This window comes from Dermochelys coriacea, chromosome 3 (genome assembly GCF_009764565.3).
Source record: "Dermochelys coriacea isolate rDerCor1 chromosome 3, rDerCor1.pri.v4, whole genome shotgun sequence".
Classification (NCBI taxonomy): Eukaryota; Metazoa; Chordata; order Testudines; family Dermochelyidae; genus Dermochelys; species Dermochelys coriacea.
In genome coordinates this window covers 101,866,702-101,880,332 of record NC_050070.1, presented here as the reverse complement: position 1 = coordinate 101,880,332, position 13,631 = coordinate 101,866,702, and the positions used below count along the sequence as shown (strand labels likewise).

The 13,631-nt window shown below is 43.7% G+C and overlaps 1 protein-coding gene across 1 annotated transcript; it reads left to right on the top strand.

Moving 5' to 3' along the window:
• Window positions 1-976: 976 nt before the first annotated feature.
• CCN2 (cellular communication network factor 2) lies at window positions 977-4,574 on the top strand. Its single transcript, XM_038397598.2, has 5 exons — window positions 977-1,457; window positions 1,574-1,796; window positions 2,175-2,426; window positions 2,668-2,879; window positions 3,254-4,574. Exons 1-5 carry the CDS (start codon window positions 1,038-1,040, stop codon window positions 3,548-3,550), a joined length of 1,404 nt encoding a protein of 467 aa, XP_038253526.1. The 5' UTR covers window positions 977-1,037; the 3' UTR covers window positions 3,551-4,574.
• Window positions 4,575-13,631: the final 9,057 nt, after the last annotated feature.

Sequence of the window (13,631 nt, the reverse complement as noted above, 5' to 3'; positions counted from 1 at the left end):
GTAGCACACAGACTCAATTTATAACCAGTCCTCATGATATAATTATGACTTTTTTTGGTAGTAACAAAATGCCCAGAGTGTTCAGTGCTCCAAAACTGGTTGCCAAAATTGAAAAAGTGTGTATCTAGGGAAGGCTAGTCACCCACTTTCCAAATAAGTCAGTAGAGAGCAATCCACCTTTTAAAATTAGTAGTGTCTTGTATTTTCTAGCCAAGAAAAAAAAAGAAAGAAAGAAAGAAAAAGAATTCCCATGGTTGTTCCTAGCAACCATCCCCACAACCTTTCTCCCTGTCCCCCCCCCCCCGCACTTGAACTAGCTGCCTGTCACAGCATTAATCGCTTGTGTTGAATCGAACAACAGGTTCTTATCTACTATTGATGAGTATTTTTCTCTGGAATAATTTAGTATCAAAGAATGTGCTTCCTTGAAAGACAGAATAATGGAACCTCCCCTCCAAGTAAAAGGTTAATTTTTAATTATAGCAAATTAGTCTCAGCTATTATAGGCCAATAAACTTGATTAACAGTCTCCATTAATTACCTTCCCTCTAAATGACACCTTCTCAGATAATATTATAAGCAGCAGCAGCAGCACTAGTTAGTATGAAAACCTTTCTCCTTCCCTAAGGAAGAATGCTGAGTTCATAACAGATTTTACATGCAGTTTCTTTTGGACGCCTGTGGGTTTTAAAACAGCTCCTTTCTTGTTACCAGGGCTGCTGGTGGTGGTTCAAATGTACCCCAGATATAGATATATAGATATTTAAGATGTCTCCGCTGGTTCAGAATTCCCAGGAGTTGGTATCTTGTAGTGAAGTGCCTGGTAATATGATTCATGTAATTTGGAGGCAGGGTGGGCAAAGCAAAAGCAGTCTGAAACAGAGGTTGGTCATCTAAAACATAATTTGAAACGGTATTTTACATCTCATGAAATCAGTAGGAGTAGGAGGCTGGAAGGGGGGAAGATGCCGTTTGGGGATGGAAATACAGCGCCCTTTTTGTGAGCTGAAGCGTGCCAGCTTTCGCAGACAGGAGGAATGCTGGGTGTCAAGGGGTCAGGATCAATCCGGTGCGAGCTGATGAGGCAGGAAGGTGGGGAGGAATGTCAGGAATGTCGCTGTTTGTGTAGGACTCCATTCAGCCGATTGGCGAGCCCGGGGCGCCCGGCGGGTATAAAAGCAGCCCGGCTGCCTGCTTCAGCCCCACAGAACCACTCGCCTGCCAGAGAGACGGGGCCGTCGCGAGGCGCGCAGACGAGGCGCTCGGGCAGCAGGCGGCCTTGGCCAGCAGGCAGGAGACCCAGCGCCACACCGCGGCCCGCGGGCTCGGCCTCGGCCTCCCTCCGCCCGCCAGACAGCCCAGCTGAGGAGCCTTTGCACCGCCCAGCGCCGAGCATGGCCGCACGGGCGGGACCCAGCAGCTTCGCCGCGGCGCTGCTCGTCGCGCTGCTCTGCTGGGTAAGTGCCCCGCCGCCGGGGGCCGGCTCCCGGGGCAGGAGTGGAGGGAGGCTCGCTGGGGACGCGGGGATCCGACGCGCTCCCCTGACCCGCCCCCCGTCCCCGTCTCTCTGCAGGAGGTGTCCGGCCAGGACTGCAGCGGGCAGTGCCAGTGCGCGGCGGGGCCGCCCCCCGCGTGCCCGGCCGGGGTGAGCCTGGTGCAGGACGGCTGCGGCTGCTGCAGGGTGTGCGCCAAGCAGCTGGGCGAGCTGTGCACCGAGCGGGACCCCTGCGACCACCACAAGGGGCTCTTCTGCGACTTCGGCTCGCCGGCCAACCGCAAGATCGGCGTGTGCACCGGTAAGCGGAGTGCGGGGGGGCCCCGGCTTCTCCCCGCGGGGGAGGGGGGGAGTGCGGCGGGGAGCGGGGCGCAGCACGGGCAAGCCGAGATCTGGGGTGCTAGAGTCCCCTCATGTTGCCTTTAAGAGCCCAGTGCATGCCCAGCCCCCCTCTGGCTGCCTCCCAGAGGAGAGTGGGCCCTCGCTCCAGGCCACAGCTCCATTGCACCGGGGTGACCTTGTCGTCCAGCCTCCTCCCCCTCCCCCAGCAGGAGCCAGGGAGACTACTGGCTGCCCCAGCTCCTGCTGCGTGCCCTCCCCACAGTGGCAGCGGGAGTCGCTGGGCTGCTGCCCAGTCTGCAGCGCTTATGCCCGGCTGTCCCCCTCTCCCTGCCTGCAGCTCGGGACGGCGCCCCTTGCGTGTTCGGAGGGATGGTGTACAGGAGCGGGGAGTCCTTCCAGAGCAGCTGCAAATACCAGTGCACTTGCCTGGACGGGGCAGTGGGCTGTGTGCCCCTGTGCAGCATGGATGTCCGGCTGCCCAGCCCAGACTGCCCTTCCCCCCGAAGAGTCAAGCTCCCCGGGAAGTGCTGCGAGGAATGGGTGTGCGATGCCCTCCGAGAACAAACGGCGGTTGGACCCGCTCTAGCTGGTGAGTTGAGATCTGAATGAATTTTGTTGGCCTGCCAATGCAATAGATTGAAATACACAGTGCAGTGATGACTATCCTAATGGACCAGATTCAGCCCTGATGTGACTCCAGTGCTTTCAGTGGAATCACACCAAGGACCAAGATGATGCCCTACCTTTATGCAGCATTAATACGCTAAGAGGCTAGCATCTGCACTATTGCTGTCTGCCACAATCTCATCCTGTTGACCTGTGCTCCACAGCTTACAGACCGGAAGACACTTATGGACCAGATCAGGCAATGATGCGTGCCAACTGCCTGGTCCAGACCACGGAATGGAGTGCCTGCTCAAAGACCTGTGGGATGGGAATCTCCACCAGAGTCACCAATGACAATGCCTTCTGCAGACTGGAGAAGCAAAGCAGACTCTGCATGGTCAGACCTTGTGAGGCAGACCTGGAGGAAAACATCAAGGTAAATAGCCCATCTAATATACACTTCTAAGGATGTTTCAGCATAGATCCAGTTTTACAGAAGATGTATAGCTCTAACTTATTCACTTTCAGAACCAAGTAAATATTATATAAGGTCTCATCCCAGTAGTGAATATTTAAGAATTAAGTTATAAATAAATGCACCTATTTTAGCAATTCAATAAATATAATGCCATTTGAACACTATTTAAACTATCTTGTTTGCATGTGGATCCTTGTTTGCCTCCTTCATGAGGATCAGAGTATTAACCTCTTTGCATAGGACAGGATGAAATTAATGGATAGAAATATGAATGGGAATTGTACAATCTTTAAAAAAAGGCTTATAAACTTTTTTCATTTGTTGCCCCACAGAAAGGCAAAAAGTGCATTCGCACCCCCAGAATCTCCAAACCCATCAAGTTTGAGCTCTCCGGCTGTACCAGTGTGAAGACCTATCGAGCTAAATTCTGTGGGGTCTGCACTGATGGACGTTGCTGCACCCCCCACAGAACAGCCACTCTTCCTGTGGAGTTCAAATGCCCTGACGGTGAGGTCATGAAGAGGAGAATGATGTTCATCAAGACCTGTGCATGCCACTACAACTGCCCTGGAGACAATGACATCTTTGAGTCTCTGTACTACAGAAAGATGTATGGAGATATGGCATAAAGCAGGAGACACTAGGCTCTCAACTTGACCTGATTGGCATCTCATTTTGTAACCATGATTCGATAGCACAAAGTATTTAAATCTGTTTCCAAAAAGTTCAGACTGTTCCATGTGACTTAAGACAAATTGTCTTCCAACCCCAAACATTGGTTTGAAGAAGAAAGTAAAATGGCTCATGGGACCACAGCAAAGCACAGCTTCAGAGGACACTGTTCATGGAGTGGTGTTTAGGGAGTACTAGGAGGCATATGCAAGAAGATCAATGTTTCCTTAGTATGGTAACGTGTGTTCCACCTAGTAGTGCAATTGAAGAAAAGACCCTTAGCATGTTTGCTGACATTGGTTGAGTGACAGCAATGGCTGGAATGTAAATTACCCAGCAAGGTGCTAAGTAAAATGTGTTCTGTTGGTCAGGACTGTAATGTTTCAGCTTTGACACTGATTCAAATGACTTGTTCAAGAAGAATCAGAATCATGTCTATTTGACTGGACAGCTTGTGGCAGTTAATTTGCCTGTAACAAGCTAGATTTTATTAATATTGTAAATACTGTGTGTGTATATATATGTACAGTTATCTAAATTAATTTAAAGTTTTGTGCCTTTGTTAATGCTTTGATACTTTAAGGGTAGCTTTTTTGTTTGTTTTGAAAGAAATAGGTAGGACGTAAAGCTTGTCTGACAATGCATTCAAAGCATGAAATAGATCCTCTAATGGAAATTGTTCAGTTAGGGTGACCAGTGAATCAAACAAAAGTCAGAGATTGTTTACGAAAGATGAGGTGCCTGCATCCTTGGGAAGCATCCATTTGTGTGGTAAAAATATGGTTGCCTCAGCTTTAGTGAACAAATGGCTTCAAGTAAAATGATTGGCTCTTCTGTAGCTGATCAGTTTTTCCACCTGGGAGCATTTGTTTCTTTCTTTGACCGTGGCTGTTCTTTGAACAGTTTATTTGTTGAGAAGTGTGACCAAAAGTTACATGTTTGCACCTTTCTAGTTGAAAATAAAGTATTATATTTTTTATATAAATGACTTGGAATTTCATTTGCCCGACACTACCCCTACTCTCTTCCTACATATTCATCAAAACAAGGGTTTATTTTGTGATATATAAAAAATCAATGTTTTGTTAGTGGGGGTTTTTGTGGTTCCCCAGAAATCAATACACTGAGACTTAAAATTTCATATCTATTCCAATACAAACTTGCCAGTTCATAATCTTTGGTAGGTCAATGAAAGATGGGAGGCCATTTAGTCTTTCAAACTTTAAATAGGGGTCCTGGAGTGTTGAACCCAACACTGTTAAGGCACAGCTGGTTCATCAGTAACTAGGGCATGTATATAGCACTAAGTAGCTTTAGACTTCAGCTGTCTAGATTTTTATGCCATGCTTGTCATGATGTTGCATAGCAGGTGCTGAGATACCATCTATGTAAGCTGTTCAGTGTTACTGGACTTTTTCCAGAGTTAAGCACTTAGATTCCTTCTGAGCTATACTATAGCAAATATTTTTAAAAGCATCATTAAATTGACACTGTCTAATTTTGGGGTGAAATCAAAGTCTTTACTGTGGTAAAACCTTCATTGAAGAACCAGTGGGATTTCTGTTTGTGTGAGGACTATACTGTGGCTTAATGGATAGATCCCCGCACTGAGATTCAGGAGACCTTGATTCTATTCCTGGTCCTACCTCTGGTCTGCTGGGTGGCCTTGAGCAAGTTACTTCATTATTGTGCCTCAGTTTTCCCCATTGGTAAAATGGTGGTACTGATCTCCTTGGTAAAGCACTCTGAGATCAACTGATGAAGGGAGCTAGGTATTAAAAGGTGCAGGAGGGAATCTTAAAACCCATCTTAAGTAAGCAAAACAGAGTAAGTCAAGAGTTGAGCCATCTATACCCCAAATACTAGCTAGGAACTTCAACCCTGTATTAATTCCTTCATCAAACTAATATACATTGTTATACTCTTGTCTATTAAGAGTAGGAACTTTAAAACCAACTTCAGCATTTGAAGTATTTTCTTGTGTTTCGGATATCCAGGTATTCTCCAACAAGAATCACTTTCAGGAAGCCAAGTTTAGTCCAGCATTTCCCTGGGGAAGTTAGACAAGACTGTCAGCTGAAAAAAAGTTTGAGCCTGCACCATGCTGAGCACATTCAAATGTCCACTGATTTCAGTTGGAACTTGGGTCAACAGGACACTGCACCAAGTCTGCATTAATGACAGTCTAACTGGGGTTATCTAAAGCCTGTTGAAGTCAATGAGCCTCTTTCCAGTGAGTCAGTAGACACTGGATAGGGCCCCTGAAGCATTTCCCCTTCCTCCCCAAACTGTGAGGAATTCAGCTGGCTTGAGGAAGTTGTTTTCTGTGCCCATCTGAAATATTTAGGTATCCTCTGCCCTTAATAGTTCCTCTCGTTCTCCAGTATTGTCCTTGCAGATTATGAATATGGTGTAGCAGCTCTCTGGAAACACTCTACATTCACATAACCAGAAGGACAGTTTAGGCAACCACTACCTCAGCTCCACCCCACCTCGCCCAATAATAGCAGAACTGTCATTTCTACCTGAAGTCCAAAAACATACCTGGACTTCAGCCACAGTTATCACTGTAAATGCTCTATGAATTAGACAGTTGAAAAGATAATCACTGTCTAACAGGCCATAGAGGTTTGGTGTTTGACATTGTTAGTGTTCCTAATAAAAAAAGTTCAAATTTAGTAAAAATTGATATAAAATACTGTACATGGATGAAAATTCCCTATGTGGTTACATTTCTAATGAACACTTAATATTGTCACTCAAGGTCATAACTACCAAAAGTGATGCTTATTATAAGTTGCTTGACAAGTTGTGGCTCTTCTCTGAAGTATTATGTAAAAAGTCAACAATTTCATGTGTAACTGTAACACTCTAAGATCTTCATTTCTCTCACCCCAAGACCAGTCATGACTGCCATTTTGTAACATAGATGGGTGCAGCCACATTAGTAGAGAAACCCCGTATCCTGAATACATTGTTGCAGGGCCTCATGGGAATGTAATTATGCATTATATGGTTGTAGCACTTCCTTCCAAAGACACACATTTTCTGGTATCAAGCATGTTTAAATGATATGGAATCATAAGAGTACACATAGGTAAAAATGTAGGCCTCTCAACCTTAATATTGTTCCCTGCTTTCTGCCTTCATGCTTATGATTTAAGATCAATAAAAGCAGAAAGTGACCATAACAGGAATCATGTTCTAGGAATGGGGCAGTAAAAAGGAAAACTTAATTTAAAAAAAATCAGTTTCCATCTAGTTTGCTTCTTCAGAAAGCTCTACCACATGGATTTGCTGTGACAGCATTTTTAAAAAACTTGTTTACTATATTTAAGAATATTCATTCAAATGAATGTTCTGCTACATTAATGCTATAGTAATTAGAACGCCACCACATATTTGACACTGATTTAATGAACACTACTCAGTTAGCCATTAGAAGAAGCAATCTACATGACTGCAGACCAAAGTGTCAATTGACTTGTCAAAAAGCATTTCCCCATTTCAGTATTTTGTACCATGGGCAATCACGATGCATTTACATGGTTTGCAGCTCAGCATTCTAACACAATACAGATGTGAACTACAGACATGGATTACATCCCCATCATATGAGGCAAGCATTGTTCTCCAGATGGAATTTTGTCAGATTCCTCTTAACTAACAAACATCCAAAAGACACCCATTAAGAAACTCTTCAAGAATGAGTCACTTTTAATGATCTGTAACCATATAGGAACAAATAAGCTTTTTGAACAGAATCCAGTTGTTTGAATCACAAAGAAATGGAGTCAATTCAGAAAACTGGTTTTTGCTCACACAACTAGAAATAGCAAACAGCAATTAGATCATTTGTATTCCTTCTTGTAGTATAACATCTTTACCAAACACTGTGCTGTAAGAAAGCACCCTAGCTGTTATGCTAAATATTAAGGTCACAAAACAAGTAAAAGAACAGGAATATTCCATCCCACCATGTAACTTGATCCCACCTTCCTGACTTTGTTCCCTATCCCTGAATCCCCAGCTTCCTTAGAAACAAAGCTAAAATGTTGCTTTAACTCATTCATAAGGAAATATACTTTACTACCATATGGAGGCATATAGTTACTCCCCCCCAAAATGTCCAGCCAGTTAGGATGAAATACCAATGCAAGGCTTTGCCCCAAAACCAAGGAGAATCTGAGAAAAATAGCTCAGTTAACTTTTTTTTATCCCATTTTCCACTTTTTCCCCTCCTTCTAATTCACATATGCCCATAAATGTAAGTACCAAAACCTACCGCATTCTTATAGTATTTTCAGTCTGACCGGAACCAGAAAATACCAGAAATTTTTTTAGAGAACCTGTTCCGAAAGTGTGCTAAAGCTCTTGACACATTCAAAGCTTTAACAGAATTCAGGAACATGATTAATGTTATATCTGCACTAGAAGAATGAAACTGTATTTTTCCTCTGTCAGAAGATAACTCTTGGCAATTGGATTTCGATACAGCTGTAATTGTATTGTGGATTGCCCATTTGGTGAGCAGAAGCAGATTGTAGGAATTTAGGAGCGAAATTATAGGATCTGACCTTTCAGATGCTAATTACACTTAGGCCATATCTACAATAGGAAGTCAAACCATTCCCAAATAGAAAAGGAGTACTTGTGGCACCTTAGAGACTAACAAATTTATTAGAGCATAAACTTACAGACTAACACGGCTGCTACTCTGAAACCTGTCATTCCCAAATAGAAACATAGTTGGAATATGCTCACACTCATCATGCTGACTTGTGTTCTGCATTGTTGCAGTTTTGTCCCTCATCAACACTGGTGTGTTCTAAGCCATTTCAGTCACAGTGCCCTCTGGGTACTTCCCCCATAGCTCCCAGAATATATGCCAGAAGCAGTGAATTCTGGAAGATTTTGAATAGCTTCAGGTGCACTGCAAGACAGAACGAAGAGGAATATTTAACTGTTTGTGCTATCTCCATTAGCACTGAAAAGGTATTTAGATTTGCCAAAAGCAAGTCTAATCTGGTATGGTATATATGTTACTGGAAACACTTGTGTGTAGGGATGCAAGGCATTTTATAATCATGCTAGAAGAATCAAAAGATTCATAGCACTGTGCATTTCTCTGGTGTAGACAAGATTTTAGATTTAGATGTGCCTGCATTTATCACTCAGGCAAAACTGGCTGGGTCAGAGAGAGAAAGGCACTCCAGACATTTGCTTGTCTTTTAAAGTTAATCCTATGAAAGGTATAGAAAGATTTTAACTAGTTTTCAGCACCTAACACGAACTTTTTCCTTTTCAGAAAAAAAAGCGTAACTGATTTATACAACAGGGGCCAGATCCTCAGCTGGATTAGACTACCATAGTTCCAATGAAGTCAGTTGAGCTTCATTAGTTCACACCAGCTGGCCCAAGGTCCTGTTTTTATTTGCCTATAACAGATATATTCTTCTCCACATCATCTAATACTGTACTTCCATACCAGGAAAAGACAGAGACTGACATCTAGTGGACAAGCAGAGTAATAAATTATTGAGATGAACTCAAGAATTTGGAGATTTAGCTGAATTACATAGGAAAACACATTGTGAATGGCTAAAATTATAACCTACTAGGCAACTGAGAAGTTGTTGTGGCTGATAAGCAAAAGGTAGTTGTATAGAATTCAGAAAATAAGCCTTTGAAATATTAATATGCTACTCAAGCTTTAACCCTAGAGATATGTGATATCCAAAAAGATGTTAGACATATTATTAAAGAATGATACTGTAATGTGCTACAGTGCTAGATATCCCTTTATTTCTTAAGCTACAGCCTGAAAAATCCTGAAGTCTTTCCTGAATCCTTCATCAGACAAGGCACTCAATGGCTTCACTTTTAACTGAGTAAGGACTTCAGGATTTGGCCCAATATAATGTACCAGAAGATGAACTAGGATAAAGGCTGACAAAGGAGGTGCTGTCGTCATCATGAATAGGTCGGAGTATGAACAAGAGGCTACTAGGCAGCTCTCCAACACCACTTTCTACAAGCCATTACCCTCTGATCCCACTGAGAGTTACCAAAAGAAACTACAGCATTTGCTCAAGAAACTCCCTGAAAAAGCACAAGAACAAATCCGCACAGACACACCCCTAGAACCCCGACCTGGGGTATTCTATCTGCTACCCAAGATCCATAAACCTGGAAATCCTGGACACCCCATCATCTCAGGCATTGGCACCTGACAGCAGGATTGTCTGGCTATGTAGACTCCCTCCTCAGGCCCTTCGTTACCAGCACTCCCAGCTATCTTCGAGACAGCACTGACTTCCTGAAGAAACTACAGTCCATTGGTGATCTTCCTAAAAACACCATCCTAGCCACTATGGATGTAGAAGCCCTCTACACCAACATTCCTCACAAAGATGGACTACAAGCCATCAGGAACAGTATCCCCGATAATGTCACGGCTAACCTGGTGGCTGAACTTTGTGACTTCGTCCTCACCCATAACTATTTCACATTTGGGGACAATGTATACCTTCAAATCAGCGGCACTGCGATGGGTACCTGCATGGCCCCACAGTATGCCAACATTTTTATGGCTGACTTAGAACAACGCTTCCTCAGCTCTCGTCCCCTAATGCCCCTACTCTACTTGTGCTACACTGATGACATCTTCATCATCTGGACCCATGGAAAAGAAGCCCTTGAGGAATTCCACCATGACTTCAACAATTTCCATCCTACCATCAACCTCAGCCTGGACCAGTCCACACAAGAGATCCACTTCCTGGACACTACGGTGCTAATACCCGATGGTCACATAAACAACAGCCTATATCGGAAACCTACTGACCGCTATTCCTAGCTACATGCCTCTAGCTTTCATCCAGATCATACCACACGATCCATTGTCTACAGCCAAGCTCTACGATATAACCGCATTTGCTCCAACCCTTCAGACAGAGACAAACACCTACAAGATCTCTATCATGCATTCCTACAACTACAATACCCACCTGCTGAAGTGAAGAAACAGATTGACAGAGCCAGAAGAGTACCCAGAAGTCACCTACTACAGGACAGGCCCAACAAAGAAAATAACAGAACGCCACTAGCCAGCACCTTCAGCCCCCAACTAAAACCTCTCCAACGCATCATCAAGGATCTACAACCTATCCTGAAGGACGACCCATCACTCTCACAGATCTTGGGAGACAGGCCAGTCCTTGCTTACAGACAGCCCCCCAATCTAAAGCAAATACTCACCAGCAACCACACAACAGAACCACTAACCCAGGAACCTATCCTGCAACAAAGCACGTTGCCAACTCTGTCCACATATCTATTCAGGGGACACCATCATAGGGCCTAATCACATCAGCCACACTATCAGAGGCTCGTTCACCTGCACATCTACCAATGTGATATATGCCATCATGTGTCAGCAATGCCCCTCTGCCATGTACATTGGTCAAACTGGACAGTCTCTACATAAAAGAATGAATGGACACAAATCAGACGTCAAGAAGTATAACATTCAAAAACCAGTTGGAGAACACTTCAATCTGTCTGGTCACTCGATTACAGACCTAAGAGTGGCTATCCTTCAACAAAAAAAGCTTCAAAAACAGACTCCAACGAGAGACTGCTGAATTGGAATTAATTTGCAAACTGGATACAATTAACTTAGGCTTGAATAGAGACTGGGAATGGATGAGTCATTATACAAAGTAAAACTATTTCCCCATGTTATTTCTCCCCCCCCACCCCACCCCCCACTGTTCCTCAGATATTCTTGTTAACTGCTGGAAATAGCCTACCTTGCTTGTCACCATGAAAGGTTTTCCTCCTTCCTTCTGCTGCTGATGATGGCTTATCTTAAGTGATCACTCTCCTTACAGTGTGTATGATAAACCCATTGTTTCATGTTCTCTGTGTGTGTATATCAATCTCCCCTCTGTTTTTTCCACCAAATGCATCCGATGAAGTGAGCTGTAGCTCACGAAAGCTTATGCTCTAATAAATTTGTTAGTCTCTAAGGTGCCACAAGTACTCCTTTTCTTTTTGCGAATACAGACTAAGATGGCTGCTACTCTGAAACCTAGGATAAAGTCATTTGTTCTCCCCAAACCAAACCCTGTATTTACTTTTCATTTAGGAACATAGGAATTGCCAGCCTAGACCAGCCCGGTGGTCCATCTAGTCCAAAATCCTGTCTGACAGTGGCCAGTACCAACTGTTTCAGACAGAGACAGGGTTTTAGTTATGGAATAAGTTGTAACTTTGGTTCATGCCTTGAAGCACAAGTAGTTCAGATGCCTTTCAGAACTCTTACAGTTTGTTTTGGGTTTTTCTGTTTTTTGTTTTGGGTTTTTTAAATCCCTTATATTACAACTGTGGCTGTTTCTGATATCTATATAAATGGCCAATCTTTTTTTGAACCCTGATAGACTCTATGCTCAATGATTTATTAGTTAGTTTAGTGTTGGTGAAGGGTTCCAGACTGACCACCACAGAGATGGAAGTCCTTTGTTTATTAACAGAGAACAGGTAGGTCACAGCCATGCATGGATCCAAGCTTCCTCACTCTGCTCACCAGGGTGCCTTGCTGAGTTAGAGAGGCTAGGCGTGAGAGGGTAGTTCAATCTACATGACAGTTCATTTCTTGGCCTTTCTTCTAAATGTTTTACCAAGTACTGCTGAGTGGAGTGGTGTAGTTTTTTTTTACTGAAGAGCCATAGCATTTTAAGCCAGCATTAAACACCCGGAGAACTTTGGGACAGATTGTGCATGGCCTTACCTGCAGGACAGAGGAGGACAGAAAGGAGGGCAAATAAGATCATGAACAGCCTCCCCCAACCCACCATGTTAAAGTTAGATAGAATTGCAGCCCCCTTTTTTGAGAGAACACATGGGCTGTTCTGTCTCTACTCTCCTAGGTCTCCATCCACAGCATCCCAATGAGGGTAAGATAGGACAGGGGAAGAGGCAGCCCCATAGGTCTACCCCTCTGACAGTCATCCTCATAGTGTGGAGGTAGGAGCTGCATCCCAGAATGGGTACAGCTAAGGCTCCTCTGACACAATGCAGTTCCATGCCTCCCTTTATGATGCTCTGCACATACGCAGCACAACCAAAGCCTTTGTTGCTTTATTTTCATCTCGCTAAACATTCTACTCTTGAATTTTCCCCAAAAGCTATTTCAGCTGTGCAGTTCCTTGTTTTCAGTGGCAAAGTACCATTGTTTTGACTTCTCTCCCAAATGTATATTCTCCTGGGTACCATATATGTGAGAAGACAGAGCGCAATGGAAATGTGAGCCATTTATAGGGGGGAAAATAGCATCTGCCCTTTGTTCATTTGCACACATTCTTCTCAGGCTAGATTTGTGCCAAGGTGAAATAGCTATCTGCACCTATATTTGTGACATCTGATATGCCAAGAGTTAATGGAGGCAGTGTTGCAGCTGTGCTGGTCACTGAATATTACAGAGACAAGGTTGGTGAGGTAATATCTTCTGTTGGACCAACTTCAGTTGGTGAGAGACAAGCTGTCAGGCTTAAACAGACCTGAAGAGCTCTGTGTAGCTCAAAAGCTTGTCTCTCTCACTAACTGAATTTGGTCCAATAAAAGATATTACCTCACTCACTGTTTGTTCTCCACAAAGAGAACACATTTTTTAAAATATACCTTAGATTCATCAGAACCCATTATACAGATTCTGGAATTTGTGTTTTGTTAATATACTGACACCGGAAGCAGCCAAAGTCTGACCTGTGGGACTAGCACAACTGCATATTACTACAAGAGGATCCAGCTCTGCCCAGGAGAATGAAGAATTACATCCTGGAACCTGTAGTCTCACTTGGCTGCCCTTCCCTGTTAAAGATGAGGGCAAGTGCAATCTACTCTGTTTTATTTGATGTGAGTATTTAGGTAGATTACTGCAGCCCTTGCTGGGGCAATATTTGAGCACTTCTGATATACAATGTTGTTCTATATCCTGGGTAATAAAAGTACACTATATTCTAACCTAGTTTTTAT